Source organism: Ptychodera flava, chromosome 9, assembly GCF_041260155.1.
Source record: "Ptychodera flava strain L36383 chromosome 9, AS_Pfla_20210202, whole genome shotgun sequence".
Classification (NCBI taxonomy): domain Eukaryota; kingdom Metazoa; phylum Hemichordata; class Enteropneusta; family Ptychoderidae; genus Ptychodera; species Ptychodera flava.
The window spans coordinates 40,037,574-40,060,625 of NC_091936.1; the positions used below are offsets into that span (position 1 = coordinate 40,037,574).

General features: G+C 38.0%; 1 protein-coding gene across 1 annotated transcript; it reads left to right on the top strand.

The window, feature by feature from the left end:
• The first annotated feature begins 1,308 nt into the window (after window positions 1-1,308).
• LOC139140969 (RNA-binding protein 45-like) lies at window positions 1,309-18,716 on the top strand. Its single transcript, XM_070710488.1, has 10 exons — window positions 1,309-1,679; window positions 8,263-8,389; window positions 8,808-8,933; window positions 10,187-10,366; window positions 10,738-10,905; window positions 11,549-11,741; window positions 12,775-12,900; window positions 13,182-13,324; window positions 14,585-14,759; window positions 16,706-18,716. Exons 1-9 carry the CDS (start codon window positions 1,386-1,388, stop codon window positions 14,737-14,739), a joined length of 1,512 nt encoding a protein of 503 aa, XP_070566589.1. The 5' UTR covers window positions 1,309-1,385; the 3' UTR covers window positions 14,740-14,759; window positions 16,706-18,716.
• Window positions 18,717-23,052: the final 4,336 nt, after the last annotated feature.

Consider the following 23,052-nt stretch of genomic DNA (forward strand, 5'->3'; position numbering starts at 1 on the left):
ACCCAGCCATATGAAAACATTACATCAAGGTCAAAACTTACTTCCAGCGCGAGAACAAAAAATTTCACCGATGCTTTTTTGAAATATTAAATTTCGATTTTCGCGTCAGCATTGCATCTTGACGATATAAAGATATACTGCTGACTATGGCAAGTGGCGAGTGACATAAAGATATGCGAATATGACCAGACTTGTAGCGTTTACTCGACATCGACAGTGCAAAGTGGTACTATGATAGTATGATTTATATGTTTTAGCGATGTATCCGTCGGATTCGGCCGAATATCACACGAAACGGGCGTTTTTTGAGGCAAATTAAGTACCAGGTTTATACATGATAGATAGCTTGCTACTTTTCACAGTAAAATCGAACGTCGAAGATGACATGGTGGCATAATCCCTATACTAAATAGCCATTTGGTTTCCTGACTTTCTTTTTCTCAGGCATATGTACACACGTCTATGGGCGCATAGACGCAGAGCGGAATAGGACACAGGGGACTGTGGATTCCTTTTCCGCATCGCTGCGGTACGAATAAGAAATTTAAATTCTTTATCCGCACCGCTGCGGTGGGAATAACATCTTCCTTTCATCGGTGAAGTCTTTTCTTCTCGTCGAGGATGTAAGTTGGTAACGTCATAATGTGTTCATGTGGCTGGGTATCCCCAAACAGAGATTTTGAAACCCGAAATTTATATTTGAAAAGAAAGGTCATGATTTTCATAACAAAGGGCGAGAAATTAGTCGATTGACGCGTAGATCCAGTGGCGTTTTCAATATTAATTTATGTAGATTTTTTATGCAAATGACAACTGCTAATATGGTTGATTTTTTATGCAAATGACAACTGCTAATATGGTTGATTGATCAGACTCTGTTGAGTTGATGTTTTGACCTGCTATTAAAAAGTGCAGTGATGCATGATGTAGGCTCAATATTTGCAGGTGAGACTGCACTTTTGGTGAAGTAGATAGTCAAGTTCTCCGTTGTTAAAAGCAAATGTAATCTGAACTTAATTGAAACAGACTACTTTTATACTAATTCTCAAGTTTGCATATCTTGGCTTGAATGTATTAAATCTCGCAATTTGCGAGATAACCGGGCGAGATTTACTGAGAAATATATTTATCGGTTCATTTAACAGTGAATTTGATGGACATTTTAAAATACGCACGAAATTTAGACCTTTGACCCACTGAAAGTAGACAATAACTGGTCAAACGCAGGCATCCACTAGATACATACAACTGAAATGAGATACATATGTATTTCCAACAGTAAATAATACGGTGGTAAGTTAGGGGGTCTCATTTCATGCAGGGTCCTTCATGCTGGCGTGCTCCACTGTCTGTCTGACCTTTACCGTCTGCGCTGAGAGGGAGTAATGATGGCTGACTTCGACGACGACCGAGGCGCCTCTAGACGTGGTACTATAAATTGCGACCGTCCACCGTACAGCCGCCTCTTCATAGTCTGCGCGAGGCATCACACAGAGGAGGATCTTAGGCGTTATTTTGATCGTTATGGCGTAATCGAAGATGTATGGGTCGTTCGGGATAGGGGCTCGAAAGAGAGTCGCGGAGTGGCCTACATCAAATTTGCAAAAGCGTCTCAGGCGACGCTTGCCATGGAACAGATGAACGGTAAAGCACTGGGGAGCGAAACCAAACCAATTAAGGTAGGTTGAAGGCAACTCTTAACTCGACTGTACATGTATGTAATTATTGCATGAGGATATGGTAACGAATTATGCTTTTTTTAATGTAACAATATCGGTGAACAAAAGACTACGTGTACAGCAAAATAAATTAATATGTGCATTTTCTGCACAATCCTAGAGGGAAATGGTTAATAATATTGTCATGGCATTTGAAAATTTGTACAAACGATCTAGTGTGAACAATATTGCATTAATCTAGGGTATTTTGATGAAATTTCAGTTATGTGTATTCAAAGTGTATGTGTGTTTATTGTTTCATATATATATATATATATATATATATATATATATATATATATATATATATATATATATATGTATATATATATATATATTATATATACATATATATATATATATATATATATATTATATATATATATATATATCATGTGTGTATGATTTTGATAAAAAACAAATCAATGAATAGATTATAAAACTAAACATGTAGTTAGTTGACGGTTGTGCAGGGTTCATGCTCAGCCCAATGTTTTTTTTACTCATGTATGATGTAGGGTGTTCACATGCTCGTCTTAGCTCTCTATGGGAGCCCTTGGGTTTGATGTTAAAAATAAACAGCCTGTTCTGTTGCGTTCCGTGTAGACCATTGGGGCATACTGTTGGTTTCCAAATGTAAAAAAAAAAGGGATGGCCATTACACAATAAACATCACGGACATATGCTGTAATTAGTAAAATTCTCCTTTTCAACTTGTTGCGGAAATCAACCTAGGGTCTAAGTTGAAACAGCTGATTTATTACAAAGTGATTGAACTGTGTTCAAACAATTTCATGTAACTCAGTCAGTGTTTTTGCCAAGGTTTAGGCACTGCATTAAATGGTTTAGGAACCCTTGTAACATTTCTGTTGTCCCTTAAGATTTCTTTGATATTCCCAGGGGAACCCAAATAACATGACCATGGAACATGGTAAAATTTACCTATGTACCAGCCTCTAGGCAGAGTCCACCTCAGGGACAGATATTTCGACTCAAACTTTTACAATATTTTTTTTACCTACCACTTGTGGGTGCTCATTTTGAAGCTCAGATTAAATGAAGTTTTCATCAGTTTAATTTATGAAAATCAGGAATTTTATTTTCTGCCCGCAGGGATGAAGCCATTTTGATTTTCAAATTGAAATCTGAAATGTTTCACTTGGTAATTTGTTTCTCTAGCACCTAAATTTGCATAGTGACCTCCGATTTTTGCTCATGATTTTGGAAGACAACAGTGGAAAGTTTGTTTGCGGAAAAGTTTGAGCTGAAGTTTGCCTTTTACCTTCACTGTCGGTGATGAGCAACAATTATCTTTCATTGTGAGGTTACAGTTAGGAATAAATTGCATGAAGTGACAGGTACAGAATTGGAAAACTGCTGTTGGTAAAACCTCATAAGAAGGTTTTAAGCTCAATGACACTGATGGAAGGACTTCAACTCAATCTGTATGCTTGGTCATCAATATTTGTGTGACAGTTTCCAAATATTCCAAGGCATAAAACTGGCAATCACAAGGGTTGCCATCACTGTGATTAAAAAATGAAAAACCTATGGCTTCTGGTCTCAAATGTTTGTTAATTTAAAACCCTAGCTTTATTATTCAAGTGGCACAGTTTGTCTTATGTCCCTGAAAGATAAATCAATCGGCAGCGTCCATCTACTTAATATTTTACAATCATGATAATCCTAAACATTGAAATATTTAACGTGTGAACTGGGAGCATGCATGCACATGTTTCACATTTGCTGATAGGGTAATACTCATTCCAACTGATCATCAAACTGATTGGTACAAATGAGTTGCATTTGCTGTATCATTGCACTGAAGTGGAGAACACTCCATTGCTGTAACATATTCACACTTACTGTGTTTCCCCCTGGGTTGGGTTGGGCTTTAACAGGTCACAATATCCATGCTTCAAGTTTAGTTGACAACTATGCTCAATTTATTGAGAACTTGCCGATCTATCTTCCAAAAGTTCCATTTGATGTGATATGTCATCTGTTTGATACTCATCAACAGTCTGAAATATTGACATTTAGTTTTGAAATATCAATATTAAACAAACCAGTGGTCGCTCTTTTGAACTTGAATTTCTCATAGTTGTGAAGATGTCATTGGTTTCAAAGAAAATTTTAACAAATTTAAACTTTTAAAGAAGATTTAGAACCTGCTACAGTATAACTATTGCTGCCTATTGTTAGCATTTCAGTATCAATAGTCTCCTTGGTCATACACTGTTCTCTTAACCTCCTAGCATATTTGTCCGATTTCATCTTTTGTGCTATTTTCATTATTTTTTTTACATGATTATATTTTGCTTCTAGTTTCATTGGGATTTGCATGTCTTTCTTCCTCCTTATATAGGACGTCATTCATATATATATATATATATATATATATATATATATATATATATATATATATATATATATATATATATATATATATATATATATATATATATATATATATATATATATATATTGATTGTGATCCTTATGGGACTGTGTACAAATTTGTCAAGTAGAGACAGATGGGGGAGGGGGCTGTCGAAGTCAGGGTGCATGTGTGCAAACACCTTCCTATGGCGGTGATGGTTGGTAGGGGATGTTTGGGGTAAGTTTGTTCTTGAATGGAAATATGGAAATGATTTGCTAGTATATCTGGCCCTTTATTGATGTTTGAAACTTTTTAACTGAACGTTGCAAGATAATCAATAATGACTTCACATTGTACATGTATGCAAGGGAACTCCTAAACTTATAAAGGCCAAATGGGATATGTTTTCAAGTGATCCAACAGTGTGACACTGTTGTTAAGGAGTGACCTTTCTTTGTAAGTGAAAGTGGGATGGCTAAGTATTTAGTATCTCTTTTACTGTATCTTTTCGCCATTTTCACAGTGGCTGACCCTCTTGACTGCTCAGTCTCACTTGCCTGCCAACTTTGCTCCACTTCTCATTCAACAGTGGATCATTTTATTTCATAGTTAGGCAATTTTATGATGTTGTTAAACCTGGCTGTATTGAAGTTTATGATTTGTGGGCCTGTTCGAGAGATTGTGATAGAATGGAACTCATCAAATAAAATTACCCATCAAGAGGAAATTGAAATTGCTATTGTAAAACTGACAATGCAGATGAAGTTGTTGGCTTCGATTTGCTATAGGTAGGTACAGCACGGAGAGCTTTGGGTATCGGTTGGTGTCGATCACCTGTATCGACGCCATCGTTTATGTGTTCATGTATGTACTTATGTGCTACTTCATTATCACTCCAACTTTGGAGCTTTGCTGGTGCAGTACTGTGCACGCTGAATTCCTCATTTGCATACTGTGTACAAAAGGTGTACAACCACAGTATGTTATATCAGTATTTGGTGCGAAAGTCCCAAAATTACACAGATGAGATTTTTTGTGATCGGTCAGTAATCAAAAACTCAGAAACTGCAGTCAGAGTCTCAATTGGTATGATACGTGTCATAAGTGTTCCTTGGAGTCCTAATTAAAATATTTAAATGAGCATGAAATTTGCTCCAGCAGATGTTACAGAACTCTCTCTAAAAGGGTGTCAATTTCATCAGTGAACAGAGCTACACATTCATATAGCTTGTTCTTTAATAGTGTTTGGAGGAAATTCATACATTGTTGTGTAAAACAATGATTTTGATTGCCTCGTCATTACAAGAAATATTGGTTTCCTTGGCATCAATTAATCTGCATTGCAATGTTTTCCAAGAGATGATTATATATTAGAATGACTTGTATCATATCCATTGACTGAATTAAGGACCATTAATCATAAAAGCTGACACACAAGGAAAGTAATTCCATAAAATGGTGGTGGTGGTGGTAGGGGGGTCAGACCACCATTCATGTCAAATTGCAATAAGGGACAGTCGATAATAAAAGCTGACGCACAAGAAACGTAATTCCTTCGTTTTACTTGAAACCCCCTCCCTCCCCCCTCAAAATGAAAGTTCTTATGCGAAATCAATTTCGTATTATGATGCCGTTTCTGACAAACCCACACGCACCTCTCCGTTCCGCACGCCTATGAAAAAATACCGGAACGGCACATTAATTAATAAACCTCCACTTTACGCGTTTCACTTTTTAAGACAAAACATTTTAATGTATTTCGCACGCAGGAAAAGGTTTCACACACATGTTTCAAGTTGAAAAAGTATATAAGTTTTTATTTCACATTCATGTTTTTTCTTTGTCTTTTCTGTCTGCGTATTTTATGGTCATTCTGTTCTTGATGAAGGCGAAGGCAGTTTTGCGTTCTCGCCGCAAAGTCCCACTTCGAAAACGATAGTTGAAATCCTTATGCGATTTTGGCGCACCCAAAAAACGAAATGAGCTTTTACCCCCTCCCCCCCTAAACGAAAGAATTACGTTTGTCGTGCGTCAGCTTTTATTATCGACGGCCCCTAAGGATTCTAAAAATTAAAAAAAATTCAGACAGTAAAACCATAACAAACACAAGAGTTTAAGTGAAATATATGAAAGCAGAATGGAAGAGAGAAACTAAATAGGTGAGAAAGAATGTCAATATACTGATTTGCTACACGTATTCATGTGCAGCTTTAAAGGTGTGGAATCAACTAAATGTATGATACGTCACGCCATAGAGGGAACGTGGTCACGCAGTACTCCGTGTTCACCAAGAGAAAAAGAGACACAAATTTCAACAACCTAAAACAACCAAAAACATACATCTTATTTATACTCTGTGCATGGACTGGGTATAACATTAACAGTATGCAGTGGCTTCTATTCTTTATACGGGTAAAATTGATATCTGTAATGATCTGTTTCTATAACACATGATGTGAAATTTGGGATCATAGTAAATGGTCTAAATGAAACGTGCAAACACAGAAAACATTTTGGTATACATGGATAACGTTTTGGGTGATAATTACCATAGCGAGGAATGAAGCCAGGAATGCACAGTAAACTATTTGGTGTTTACAGATTGTTGCCATACATGTATTGTGCTTTGTAAATGCACAACCTGAGAGAGAGTTCACCTGAGAAATCGACTATTGTAATTGACTGCCGGGTTTTATTAGCAGTAACAGTATAAAAGTGCTAGTTTTACTACTTTTTTCCCCACAAAACTGAATTTGCTAACATGAACGATGATAAGATTTGAAGAATGTATGAAATATTTCAAGATGCTTTTGAGTATATCGCACACAAATAACACCCAGTTGATTGCATGAGTGGGACATCAACTAACGCCATGCATAACCATGATTGACATTTCAGTTCATGTGCACAGCAGCGCAATGCATACTTCTTGTCCCGAAAATGTTGTCATCGTAGTCACCCTGTGTAGTGACAAAGACATCAGCGTCTTTTCATCATTAGAAACAAAGCATGGTTTCCTAGCAACGAGGTATTAATTGTTCACTCTTCATTTGCATCTCGTTAAGTAAGTCTAGACAGATGTTGCACTGTTGTCTCCATTGTCTGAAATGTCACTTTAGCACGATGTGAATATCCAATCATAGATGCTCCACTGTCTATGATCCAGTGCAAGAATATTAAAGCGATTTTAAGTTTTTACTGAAGTCATGTGTCGTGTTCATTCATTTCAATGTTGTGCATATCCATAAAATGTCATTGGAGCCCGAGGTATATTTTCATATGAAGTCACTCTGAAAATTAATTTGCATATTTGTCAGATTATTTTGCAAAAATTCAACATTGACGTGGCAACCAATTTTTTTTTCTGTATGTGCCTGCATTGGTAGATTTCACCACAGGTGAAATTGCTTCTTCACACCGTGCTGACTCTGAATGGTCTTCAGAAATAACAGGAACACTGGACAAAAGATTGAAAAATCTTATGGGTTGTTACTATTCCTCAGTCTTGAGACAATACATAAACAACCATGGTAACACAAGAGTAAACAACAGTCTCAGGGTCACTAGGAATGTGAAAAATCATTAGTTCAGGCAAGGTTTACACAGAGTGGGTCAGTTTCCCACGCCTTTTTTCTTACTGGGAGACAAGACCCCATGACCTTTCATGAATGAGGGGGACTGCCTAGTCGTGCAACTATGTGCAGGTTCTTTTAATTTAGTAATAATCTGAGAGGGCAGGTCTGTATAAGCATAATCCAAACTAGAATCAGTATATTGCCAGATTATCTAGTGTCACAGGCACAATAGATGAGTTGTTAAATAAATCAAAGTTTTGATAAATCAGAGTATGCAGGCTTCATACATATTTTCAGTGTACCACATTGTATTGCATGAAATCACATCATGGTCATTGGTCACTCCCATGAATAACAGTGGCTGTAATTTCAGCTGAATTAACAAACCCAAAATATTGTTTTTCAGTTTGTTTCATATGGTAAGCAAGAAATTTTTTGAAGACAAGTATGACGAATGATGAAATACTTGCAATTGCAGGGTCTTGTCACAGTGGATGTCCACTGACTTATGAACAGTGCAAACTGTTTTCCCATCTTTGTTTATTTCCTTTTTACCGGTCAAATTGATTTTCATCTTCTCCCCCAGGTTATGATGGCCAACTCCAGATCATCGGGCAGCTCACGTGACATTGATCAAAGCGAAGAACTGATGAGGTTGTTTATCATCATTCCAAAGACGATGACGGAGGACGACATCAAACAAAAGTTTGAAGGTAAATTTCCAACGTATTGGAATATTTTCATATTATCTGTATGTCTTTTTTCGGAGGGTGACTTTACTTTTGTAGGCTAGGAATGGCATACATGATACGTACCAATACAACCTTTGACCCCATACCCCTTTTCATAGATTGACTCTCATTAGAGAGAAATAAGCAAGCTGTGATATTTGGATAAAGAGCAGGACCAAAGTCAAGTTTACATGGTACAATAATTTTACCAAACTTCCTCTGAACAAACCTGAGAAAAAATATAGGCATGTTTAAAGTTATGCTGTTAAGTCACTGAAAATTATGGACATACTCAGTGCTGCTATTTTGTGCCCCCATGGTACATTCGGAAAAAAAAGAAATCTTTTTAAGAATGTGTTATCTATTTCATGTTTGATTATGCCTTTTGCCCACCATCCAGAATACGGTGATGTGGACTACATCAATATTGTACGAGACAGGAGCACCGGCGATCCAAAAGGCTTTGCCTATGTCAAGTTCCACAAAGCTTCCCATGCTATGCTTGCTCTTGAAAGGGTGGACAGAGGTGAGAAAGGCAATTGTTACTTGCTCTCTGTAATGAATGCCAAGACTGGTTAAAATCCTGGTCTGAGAAATCAGTTGTGTTTTTAAAGGCAAAATGCAACACAGAGACTGATATTGGGACTGTCAAATTTTGACAATTCTTTTCTGATCTACCACTGATGAAGGCTTGTTTTGAAGCTTTTGGAGTAAGGAAAATTTACATTCTTAGCTTTCCAAAAATCAAAAATTTAATTTTTCCTCCCATATACTAGAATAAGACAGGAATGGTGGCCATTATGAATTTCAAATATCGGTAAATGTTAGGTAACTTGTTTCTCTAGTTCCAAACTTTGCACGGTGACCTCTGACCTTAAATCTTTCACTTTCGAACTGCATACTACCTTAAGTAAATGATGTCACTTTTGTTAAAAATAAGCACTTTGGACTGAATAATTTTGGTGAAACATTTATCTGATAGTTTTCAGTTCTTTTCAAAGTGGCAATTTAGATGACAAATTGACTTTGACATAAATATTAATACATGTATACAATTGCACCACAATGATGTTAAAGGCTCCTTAAGTCCCTAGAAAAAGTCTCTCATGGTGGTCACTGATGTAATAGGCACATTTACCGGAACTTCCAGTTTACAAGATTCTGTTTCTTCAATAATCAATAAACACTTTAAATGATGCAGTGTGCCTTGTTCACATGGGATTAAGAACATAAGGAGTTTTTAACCGGAAAAAAAATTGTATTGATTTTAACGGACACATTAAAAATTCATGCAAACCAAGGCTAGGTTCAGTTTTCAAAAGACTGAGAATTGGATTAATGGGAGCTGTCTGTAATGACAGAATATTGGAATGCACGGCTTACTGGTGGCAATATTGTGTTAGGAACATAGCCCACATACCAAGGGAAATTTAGGGAGAAAAAACTTGAGTGAAATTTCAAGGTATTGGCAGTTCAATGCAATAAAAAAATGACTCATTTTAATGCAAACAATATCACAAACAACTCCATTATTTGATAACTTCATACTTTTGATACTGATTTTACAAGTTTTTGCTTGTTGCAATCCATTAAGTAGTATGTTTGTTTGAACAGTAGAATGTGGCTTTAAATTAAAATGAATGAATGCCATGTGAGGAATCAAAGTGACAGTATGTGATACAAAGCATTAATGCTTTGCCTCCATCAAAACTCTGTCTGTTGTATACCATGCCAATTTAACATGCTAAGATGAGATTTACCTGATTTTCACCAACGTAGCCTTCAAAGCTGTACTTGCCGAGCCCAAGATAGCCAAGATTGCCAGAGAGAAAGAGAAAGAACGAGAGCGTGACATGATGAATTCCCATTCTAACCCCTACAATTCATACAACACACCCCAGATATATGGTGCACCTGGGCCTGGCCCAGGTCCTGGCCCTGTTTCAGCTCCTAGACCAGGTAGGTCATAGTTACCATGGTGATAAGAAAATGGCACAGAAACAGATGTGCATGTACAGACACAAACAGACAGATTGGCCATAGATGCATGCAAAGCCACTCATACCAACATCCAAAATTAGCTTGCTGTGGTAGTCTGTTGGTTTATGTACACTTCAATGATCTGAGAGTGTTTACAAGTAGGTACACATCTGCAGCATCAACATAAACTGGATCATTAATGATGACAATCATTGTTGGTCAGATACCATACGTGTTTCGTGTTATTTCTTTGATGCAAACAGCTGTAATGAACGGTAGCCTCAGAAAGAGGACCAACATATTGCATATACATTTACTGGTAAATATGGATGTTACCGTGTCTCTTTCAGAATTCGGTTCTGGAATGGCTCTACCTGACCTGATGAGTGTGAGTCAGAAGTTACAGGTTACAGTTGACAGTACCGTCAGCCAAGAACAGCTTTCCAGGTTGTTTGATCTCATTCCAGGAATGGAATATTGCAACATGAACTGGGACTACAGCTCTGGTCTTGTCAGAGGTATAATCACCTTGTTTTCTTACATCTACCTTTCAATGGCTACTAATCTTTCTTTTAACCTATCACTTCCCCATTTGCAGTCTCATTAAGAAGCCGTGTCGAGTGAAAAACCCATACATGTGTTCATTTACTTTGCATGTCTGTCAGAGTGGATCAAGTCAGTAAAAATCATGTCCACTCAGTATCAGTGATTTCAAAGCTTTCAAATGTTCAAGTCTCTGTCAAAATGCAATATAGAGAGCATGGTATGCTCCTCTGGTCTGAACCAACTTGACAAGGCGGTGAAATATGAACTTGGTGGGATAAGGTTTTAAAAAGTGAATATGTTAATGGCCTCAACTTGATGTGATGGTGATGTGATCTTGGCAGGATACTGTTACTGTATCTCTGTGTCACTAGTTTGAAACAAATGTTGATGTTAGATACATTCAAATGCATTCAGACAGCTGTTATCATGGAAAAGTTACGTTTATGACTGTGAAAAAATGTCATACAATGGGATGGAGATATGGGGTCTAGACTTGTACAAGAAATTTGCATATCTCAGAAAGCACAATAGTCCAGAAAAAGAGCAATACGACTTGATACTAAAACAGATTCAGTGCTTTGTTTTCTCACTTTCTAACCATCTCTACACCATCAGGGATAGCCCACGTGAGGTTCACCACCACAGCGTCGGCCATGTATGCTAAGGAGAAACTCAATGGCTTTGAGTATCCACCAGGGTCTCGGATAACCGTCAAATATATCGATGATGATATAGGTGCTAGCAAAGAAGGCAATAGTGCTTCTGGTGGAAGCAACTCTGGGCTTTTAGGATCTGGTCCTCATTCAGGGTATGTAAAACTAACAAATATTTTGTAAAGTGTGAAAATGTTTATCTACCTGGGATAATCCCAGGGGTTTGAACATAATCCATTGTCAAGTTTTGACCCTTTTAACAGATATGTAACCTCTTTGATCTTGATTTGTCCCTGTTCAGTTTGAAATTTGTTTTTCTGGCATGTAACAACGAACATCATCGCATTTACTAGCTAGAACATGATATCAATGGATGCAAAGAGACTTTGATAGAAAATATGTGTGCTCAGCCAATTTTTTTTGTCTCAGCCAAGTTTCTAGAGATGATTAGGAGGTTTGTTTGTACATAATAGTGAGTTATCACTGGTTTTGTTGAAAGCTGTACGCAACAAGGTGTATAAATGTTACTGGTGTTTACAAATTCATTGTACCGGGTTCCTTGTTATGTACCATTATTGTCGTGGCAGCCAACAGCACCAATATTGCCTTAGTTCCCAAATTTCTGTACCCGTAAACATTCCTTAACATTAGCAAATAATGCATTCTGTGGACAACCATGATTTCTGACCAGGCGCAAAAAATATTTCCAGTGTCGTAAGGCTCTTTAGAATGCAAGCACTACTGATCATTTGAATTTCAAAGATTTTTCTCAATACTGTATTTTTACAAGTACAGTGTCATCCACATACTTTGTTCTATTATTTCTTTGAACATGACATGTTTTGTTTTTGTCAGCATTTGCATTTTCAAGGCTATGAATAAATGCTACCGGTATCTCTATTCAACCACTTTCATGGCCTTACATGTAAACAATGAGTCTCATCTTCATATACATCTACTGTATATTTATATTTTTGTATCAAATAATTTTATATCAGTGTTAGAATATGTGATGAATTTTCTTTTTAATGTTGAGAAGAAAAAAGTTGATCTGTGGAAAAAAACAATTCCAGACATAAAACCTTGAACATTTGAATGATCTTTTGCAGTGCTTTGAAGTGAATATATATTTTTATGAAATTTTTCTGCTGATAGAGTTGTAGTTTAATCTCTATTCCTGTGTTTCAGAGTTTCTGAGAGTGGTGGTTCAGGCAGTTTTTCACAGGTTTTAGTGAGGCATGGCTACGGCGACATGGGATCACCAACGTGTTCTGTGTCATTACCAGCTCCTCAGCCACTGGCGCCATCTGACAGGTAAGATTAGCCCCTCCAGGTAACTCCTCTGTCCACACACAAGTGTACGACTGTGTCAATTTACAATTAAGACGGATAAAGACGTGTATGTTGCATTTGATGTCAGTCAGCATTCGTGTAATTCAGTGTACTTGATAAAATTTCTGTGCAGGAAAGTAGTTGCATCATTGAGACAACCAATTCTCTGATGTATTTTGAGTCAAACATTTTCTTTCCTTCAACCTTTTTCGTACGATGTGACAGTAACATTCTAACATCCTTTCTAAAATTGTCCTTAACAGTGAAATTGTGGACAGGTTGTTTGTTGTATGCAATCCGCAGCCACCGCCTTCCCATATACTTCGTGACGTCTTCAGTCGATTTGGCAATTTGATAGATGTGTACATGCTTGGTAGCAGGAACTATGGCTATGCCAAGTATGCTGGTGAGTTGTCACAGTCAATACATATGGGTAGTCTTCTATAGTCTGTCATTCATTAACTACATCTATAGGCTGTTATAACTTCCTAGGAATTCTGTGCTTCATATTCATTCAGATTATTGAAAACAAATCACCAGTATTGAGCTTGTGTAAACAAATTCCAATATTTTTGTGCCTGAAGTCATTCAGATACACCAGGGGTAAATTTTTTCATATTCTACCAGTACTTCAGGAAAAATTGTGACTAACACAGGGAATATTTTATGACGCAGTGAAAAATAAGAGCGAGGTGATTTTTGTAGTTTCCATAGTTGTGTCATTGGTGTGTCTTTTAGACTGAATGGATAGCTTGGATCCACAGTTTGTGCTTTTCATAGAATTGATCCACCCTAGATTTCGGAGTCCTCCTACAAAACTCAACAAAGCCATCAGACTGTGGTTTACGTTTTTTACACAAGATTTGAACACAATAGTGTATATGTGCTTGTTTCTATGTGAAGCTATGCTTTAACTCTTCAAATTATGATATAAGTTTCTGCAGACATAAATATCGGGAATATTACAATCCATTTCCGTAACATGTTGGTTTTCATGTCACAAATCTTCTTAATCATGTGAAGATGAATATTTATTAAAGCCCAAGTGAAAAATAATACCACAACAAAGCATGTCCATCAAGCACTACCGTATCCAGGAAAGATTTTTCAAACAAAACAAAACAAATTGAATTGATCTATCCATTAAAGATACTTGGTGCTCCTAAAGATGTTCTTAAAGGGACAAAGTTGGCCATTTTTCACGAATTTTGTTTGATGCAAGATACTACTTATATTACTTGACATGTTGAAAGATACTGAATGAATGGGTGACCATACATATATTCGACCCCGGTTTTAGACACGATATATGAAACCATTGCGAAAATGAATTAATGGTCATGACCATTAATTCATTTTCGCCATAGTTTCATTTAATTTCTCTAAAACGGGGTGGAATATATGCATGGTCACCCATTCATTCAGTATCTTTCAACATGTCAAGCTAAGTAGTATCTTGCATCAAACAAAATTGGTGAAAAATGCCTGACTTTGTCCCTTTAATGCACAAATTTTTCTGTAGCTTATATTTGTTGCTGATTGTTATAATCTTTGTATGATATTCAATGCTGACAAAAATTGTTGATGTAGAATAAGTGACTAATTGTCCCCTCCTCACAAGTAAATTAATCATGACCGTACTCCCTCTGCCATGGACTTCACACAGACAAACAGAGTGCTCAGATGGCCATCACTGCTCTCCATGGTCAGGAAGTAGGCGGAATGAGGCTAAAAGTGTTGGCAGCAGAACCACCACCGAGTCACCATGGCGACCAGGACAGAGACTCCGATGCCAGGAAACGACAACGAACAGGGCCGTGATGCCATCAACTTCACGTAGGGTAAGTATGCAAGTAAGTTTGAAGTGGGGAGAATATATGAATGCATTTGCCAAGATGGGAACAGGGAAGTATCAGATTTATGGGACAAACGAGCTTTTCAACATTATTCCACTTTTGAATTATATTTTCTGACACTTTAAAACAAACTTGCCACCTTTGGAGTTACTTTTGACAGTTATTGCACTCTTGAATGAGATTTTCAAACTTTATGTATGGAAAGGATAAATGTTGACATTTCCTAGATTTTTTGACCAATAAGTATCATTTCATTTATCAACTTCACCTTAATTTAGTGATTGACTTTATGATAAAATTCAGTGTTTTCCTTGGCATTATATAAATGCCAAAATCCCAGCAACTCTTTTCCAGTGATTGTCCTTTGCCAACCAGATCTAATACCATCAGACAGAAACTATGATTATCAAAATTATTGCTGTGTCTGTGATTGGCCCAGTCCGTTCTCTTGGCTAATGTGATATGTCAATGATCCATACATGCTCTACCCTTGGAAAAAAAATTCGCACGTCACTACATGCATTCATGCAGGCCTGGCTCAAAGGGGTTTTCATGTTGTTTGTAAATTGACCCAAATAGTTTTAAAATCCAGTGTGGTAGAGGGCACACAGTAGGATCACTAGTTTTGCTCGCGTCATAACTGAGAACAAGACCGCAACACCCTGGCCAGCCGTCACACCATGACCTTTGAGTTGTCTTAGATTCTTGGTCTTGATCAGCAGACGTTACAACAATGCCCGTTTAAAAAGTTGTTTCATGTCAGTCTTTTCAATTTTTTCTGAAGATTCAGAATCAGATTTTGGAAACAATTTCATCTTCAGTGTTTAAACACTGTGGGTGTCAAGATTACACAAACTGTCTACACTTTGGAGTAGATTTTGAAAATATGTTCCAAGGAGAGGGGTTATATGCAGATTGCCAGGGCAAAAATGCGAGAATGCGAGAAAGTGTCCATTTCTCGCTAATTTCTCGCAAATTTCTGTACTAGTGCAACTTGAATAGGTTGTCACTGGAGCATGAATGGGATGTGTAGCAGGGTTTCATGTACATAAGTATCAGATATATGATTTAAAACGTAGCGAAGGATGTTTTCAGAGTGTGTCTGGGATGTGAATGAGTTACTTCACGGTTTGAATTCAGCCAGCAACAACAAATGGTTTCACTTTTGGTGACACTAGTTGATCAAGTCAACGTGAACTGTTGACACAGACATCCGCCATGTCTCTATTTACAGATACTAATTCTGTCACAGTTGCAAGAGCTGAATTTGCCTAGCGTCTCATCAACAGTAAGCATGATCAGCCTCAGGCAGTTTTCACTAAGGTCAAACATTTACTGCCAGTGAAAAAAGAACTACACATGGCATGTAGGTAAAATAATTATCATACGGTAAACAAATAATTTTGGATATATGCAACAATGGCCTGTTTATTTTGATATTATTGTCCATGACCTTATCTCATGGCACACTTTTGCAGATTGTCAATGTGCTCCCATCTTCTGACAAATCACAAATGTTATGTGTTTTTCATGTTCTCATCAAAGAAAAGTATCGTTATAATCAACTTTCACCAGTAGATGCTTTCTTTATGGACAGCTTCAAATAGAAAAAAAATGTGTTTTGTTAGCTCTCTGCAATTTCCCTTTTCCTGCAGTTTTGACTAAGGTGAAATATTTTACCATGACTAAAAAAACTTCTTATGGCCTGTTCATTGTATCTCCTGCCCATGCATGACAGGAGTGTGGTCAATATTTCGAAGCCTGCGCCAATGCACTGCTACAGCGCCCTCAATAGAAGGATTCTTACTGATCTTTTGTTTTGCTTTGGTTCTACTAGGGAAGTGTAATCGGCAGGGCCACACCTCCATGGTTACTTGCACAGTGAGTAATGTCAGCATTAACAGATGTTTAATGGCTTTTCTCTCCAACAGACGTAACTATGACTTGACTGAAACTGCAACTTCAACTTGCGAACCGACAAGACAGCAGCAGATCAGAGACCAACCAACCTTTTTCTACCATTACACCTACCTACTACAGACTGGACTGCCCCCGACAGGAGAACCTCCTTCAAAAAAAAAAATTGTTTAAATTAAAAAAAGTATTTTTGGTGACGGACAGAGTGAACCCGACAGACGGAGACTGCATCATGAAGCAACAACTGCCACTACAGGACGGCTTTGAAAATATAAACGTAGCAACTGCATACGAAACGACGCACTCAACAAGACAGCCATTATGACGCAACAAATTATACAAACAAGAGATTTCACAGAAGACAAAGGGATAAATCGTGAACTTAATTAGTGCAATGATGAGACAGCGACACAATTTTGAACTTCCAAATTTGAACATACCTGACTGACAGCTCATTATGTAAAAATAGAAATAAATTGAATGGGATTTCATACCACACCACCAAGTACCTTCGTAACCCATGATGCAATACCATGAGTTTGAAAGTTTCATCATGTGAGATATCATCGGTACATGTGAGCCATTTTTTTTTATCTTCATTCCTTTTCACATTGACTATTATTTCTGTGTTTTCACAACATTTTTTGTACAATCACATCTATCGTGGTAAATGGCACATCTACATAATCTTTAAAACATTTTATGAAGGGCGGAGTCTAACCTGGATGACCTCATCACTGCTTACATGCCCAAAGACCAGGATAGTCACTGGCTGTGCCAGTGAGTGGGTCAGCTTTGGCTTTTGACATGCTATGTGTATGTTACTTTTATCCACAGTTGAAGCCATTGCTTTGAGTAAAAGTACATTGCACAGAATGTATGTTATTCAAATCAGTACTTTGTTTGTGAAAACCAGGTATGCAATGCATTTTTTTCTGTATTTTCCACAAAAGTGATATTGTCGATATGCATTGAGAAAAGTTCATTGTGGTATGAAAGTTTTAATTTTCCCGATGTTTAAAACTTCCAGTCATTGCTTACTGTAATCATCTTCTTCCAAGTGTGTTGAGAAAAATAAGCACATCCATCTAGAAGTTCATGAAGGATAGATCTGTAAGCAAGTTATCAGAGAAGACAAAGTTTTAATATCGAATAGAATTTTACTTTCTCTGTCATGGAAACATCATTTTTTGTCAGTCCTATTTTGTCCTGTTTTGAAAACAGAGTAAAGACATTTTGGAAAATTAAATTTATTTTAACAAGGCCTCTTGGATTACACAAATAAAGTGTACATATATTTTTTTGTTTTGCTTTTCTTAAACATGGGCATGCATTCACTTTCCATTCACAAGAATAAATCTACCTCCACAAGGAACAGTAAAAGGCTAGTGTACATAACTGAAAAGCCATTAATCCAGCAATTTGATTAGATTGTTTTAAGGAAAAAAAGAAAACTTTTAGTAAGATTATCCTTATCATTTTAAACTGGAAGAGCAGTGACAGTCCTCTGAACTTCACCATTTGCAGTTTGCTCTTTGAAAATGACAGATTCCTGTGGTCTCTCCACTGACATCTCACTTTCTGGACAGCACTCATGTATCAGACTATGGTTGGGTTTTCACTTTTTCATGCTTATCTATTGAAGCCAGTTCCTGTTGTTCAGTGTCTGTTCTCAACAATGAGAGAGCTTCGTATGGCTCCATTTTCAGTGTTTTTAGTGTCAGTTATGTGAAACTTTTGTGAAAATAACGAAACTCACAATAAAAAACATTCTTGATTTGACTCCTGTGACATCAGTACATTTCACAGGTATTTTTTTTGTCGTTTAAGCATTCATGTCTTTATCTTCTCTTGCCCCACGACCTTTGACCCTGGACAAAGGCAGGTAAGTCTGGATGGAAACGTTGGTCAAGGTTACGTTTGAGGACAAGAGGCAGTAGCTGTTTCATCTAAATTGTATGTCAAATCAAATGTTTCTGCAAAATTAATATTCAATAAATCATTCATTTATTTGATGCAACCTAAGCACTTGTCTCTCATGCTTATTTTTACAATACCCCTGCTCCTAAACACCTGAACACCAAAAATACTTCTCCACACCCAGACCTCTCCATAGTCACGTCTGTGTAAACCCCTCCATACCACTGGCCCTCCCCAACACTACTTAAACTTTCATGGCCATAGACTGACATAACCATATGTCCACACACCCATATTTGCCTCTCCATAATCATGTCTCTGGTTGTCTAATCAACTTTGGGAATAAAGATCTCTGTGACATATGAGAATCATGCATCAAGTCTCTGGTGCCAGTCTGAGTAGATAAGAAAGCATGGAATCTGCCTCTTTCCCTTTGATTTTTCAGCTGATCATAGTTTACCAAATATTTTTCATAGAGACAATTCAATTCTAAAGCTATTGAAGTTTTTGAGGTATTGAAATACATACATTAACAGATTTCAACTGTGATTATGCCATTGCAAATGGTCTGATCCTTAAATTTCTTCAAGAAATCATGAAACCGCAAAAGAACGAAGTATCTAGGTTTCATTTAGAAAAAAATCACAGATCTATAGGGAACGTGAAGAATACCCTCAAAGGTTGTTCAACACAATTGATGGTACAGTTAAACCGTCAATTGTAGGAAGTAACAGCCCTTCGAAGTTGCACATCACGTTTTGCAAGCACTCAAATAGCGCCCCCACTATAGGTGCATAAAAAGTTTCATTGCCCGACTGATGAGGGCGCAGTGTAGATAACACTGCCTACAAAACTCAGATCCGCCGTCACTCTATGCGTGAACCCTTAATTCTTCGCACCAGTTTACTGTGGGTGTACTTTCTCTTGACCATGTATTTACAGTCATTTTGACGCGTCACTTTTAATGCTTATAACATGCCTCTCTGTCATCATCGAACAGTACTTTATTTCACAAATAAACACTGAAAAGACACACGAGGGTCTCCATGTATTGTCACGGTTTTAGCGATTTCTCGTAACGTTTGAGCGGAAAGATATAATAGCTTGGTTCTGCAACTCCATGCCTAATGCTATTCAAAGGCTAGCATGCAAACGTTTCAAGTTACTGTGTCAATTTACTAGGTTGTCCTGGCGTTCAAACATCTTTTCTCGGTCCTCCGTAACACAGTGGCAACAGAAACCAGAGACTCCCGGTCTTTGTTCCACGGCTAAAAAATCTCGGGATGTTGCGTTCCCTTTTGTTGCATTGACTGTACCACAGACGCTCGAGAGAGAAAAATGATTTATACGGTACCGAACTAAATCGTTCGCTGTCCAGTTTCGTGCAGGCGTGACTACTGCCCCGTGGTTCGAAGCGTTTCCGAGCCTCTCTTATTTCTTGATGACTGAGCCATGATGTACCACAGTTCGAGGGCCGCGATCCCATCAATCTCTGATTCTCGCACGAGTTCCTGTGTACATAGACTACCAACACGGAGATAGTCCTTTGAGTTCGTAGATAGCAAATCATTTCGTTTGAGATGACTTGCACCTTTAGAATCTTCACATCTATGTGCATCTACCGTACTGTTGAACTGCCGTGTTCGCTTCACGATTTGCGGCATGGCTGTCTTATAGTCCCGGACAGGAATGCATTCGTCAACGATAGCATTCTTCATGGTGCGCTGAATTGTGCCAGTTTGGCGAATAACTTGTATTTTCAACAAACCTTGAGAGGATTAAGAATGTGTTGTAGTTGGCGGGGGAGGGGGGGGGTAAATTCACAAAAATGTAAGGAAAAGTAACCGCTAGCAGTTATCCCTTGAAAGTACTACTGTAGTTCAGTTGCTAGCAATTTCATTGCATATCACACGTGTGTCCATACAGGCCATATTGACAAGGTTAACGCTTTGGTTTTTAAGTGGAACACGAGTCGACTAATCTTCACGGGCGGAAAAAACATGGCCGGAGCTCATCAAACGTTACAGCCAGCATAAGCAGTCGTCTTAAAAATTAACAAGTCTCCCTTAATCGAAGAAAATCAACGAAAGCAGCTCTTCTAAGGTACATGCGAATGGATGAAATAGCAAGTGTCGTATGCATAGCACATGCCCCTTGTCTTGGTTTCCTCGCCTCATACATAGACCCTTGTTTTCTGAAACCTCTTGGTATTTCGCAACCATGTTGCACCAGGACGAACGGCAATTATTCTTTAGTGCCAGGACCGTGCATCGTAAACGCGCGACATATCGTCGTGTGCAGTGTCGTATCCATACCAATCTTACTACTTTCCATTTTGAAAATCTTAATTCAGTTTTACAAATCAACATTTCTCTCGACTTTCTGTATTACTATTCCATAGTCAATTTTACAACTCTACTTCCTATGTCTCTTTCTACATTCTATTTTACATCTCACTGCTTGACCACCTGCTTCATCATCTCACAGTTTCACAATCCCGCAACGCTACACCTCACAGTTCAAAATTATCACTCTCCATTTTAATTCTTCAAAATTTCATTTTACAGTTTGACAAAAAGGTCTTGCTTTTCGAAATTCCATGTAACACTTATCATGAAGTAGCATGGATTGGGCACCATAATCATCGCGTACACCTTATGCCCAAGGGAGATCACAAACGTAAAATCGGTTCATCAGAAAGCAAATTGTAAGAATCAACACCATAGCTATAATTGGACGGAAAAATGACCTAATTTGTCGTCCCGGTGTAAGCAGCTTGATGTGTGATTATTCCATTACGGTGTTACAGACTATGCCCCCACCCCTTTCATTTGCCTTTACGCCGTAATCGGCTTAAGTTGTTGCGCGCTATTGTAGTTCCCCCTTCCAAGGAAAGTTGACAGAAATACAAGCACCAAATGAGATACACCTATGAAAGTACGTTTTATTTATTTAGCTTACGCCAGCGGAGAAAAGACCTTATTTGTGTGCTTTGGCGTGGGAAGCTTTCGCCTCTTTGTTTTAAGGTGAATCACATGGTGGCTGTTGCGTCATCGCCTCTAAACAACCCTTTGACAACGCATCTCTATTAAAAACCTATTTACCGGGCTTATCGGGCTAATTTTCTGAGACAAAGAAAATAATTTGGTCAGCGAGCGTGCTCTTCTAGTCCAGCAACTAATTTCGCTTTCGCTCGAGACACTTTGAAGGTGCGCCTCCCAACAAGGGTGTTTGTTAATTGTCGAGATACCAGACTCGTTTTAGCAACCTGTCATACGTATTTTAGTTTAATTGAAAAAAATAAGTACTTCGGAGATTGTCTAATGTGAGCGATCATTAGACTCTTTGGGCAGACCCTTGAAGACATGACGTAATGCAAATGCACGCCCGTGCAACTATACTTCCTCCGTATCGCCAGTGAACTATTCTCGTCTATGAATTTTTCGATGAACTGGACCTGGTAGCCAATCTCAATGCAGTGAAGAGTGGCGGTACTTTCGATATTAAAAGTACAATGGATGGGGATTATATGTCAATTTATTTGCAGCCGTTTTCTTTTCCGTTCTTCCATCATGCCTATCTCAAAACACAGTCTGACTGTAAAATTTGCTCAAAACAAGTGAAGGAGTCCTATCTTCGCTTGCATCTTATTTGCGAGTGAGTTGTAAGACATGAATGTATTCCAGTATCATAGTTGCGCATATTCATCAGCCGATCCCTTGCAACGTATGCACTCGTGACGATGCACACTTCCACAGCCGTGTGCAGGCCTCAAAAACTAGGTAAATATTCTGTGATTCGCGACAACCGTGTTTTCTCTCTTAGTATTATAGGGAAGTCGCCCTCTTTATTCCGAGTTGTCAGATTTTATATGCACAATATTCTTCTTACTTAATTATGAATTGCCAAATATATACGATAAACCACAGTCCCACCACCGAGAGATTGTGATGAAACCATGTTGACGTGTGTAACTAATGTCTACGTAAACTCGGGGACAGTATACACATCAGAAATTACACCATGAAGAAATTCTCGTTTAAAACTGCCGGTAGTTCTGAAAGTTGAGCTGTAACCTCCTACAGCCACAGACAAGGAATTCTCTTTGTCCGTGATACTGTCGAACAAGTATCACACAGCAGAACATTTGCCAAGTTAAAATATGACCAAATATACTGTCAAATGTTGGCGACCTTCGAAAGCATGATGTTTTGCCCACACTGCTAAGCCTAGCTTCGGAGCTCTACATGCAGACAGTTCATATGATGGGTATCATATCTGTCTCTGACACAATCAAGGCACTTCCAAAGACGGAAGACACAATCCGAACGGCAACAAGATTCATGATCACTGCACATCACACGAACCCCTCGCCCTAACTGCCTGTGACAAAGAAAGAAAAGACTCAAAATTTTGTGAAATGTCCATTTGAATCGACCCT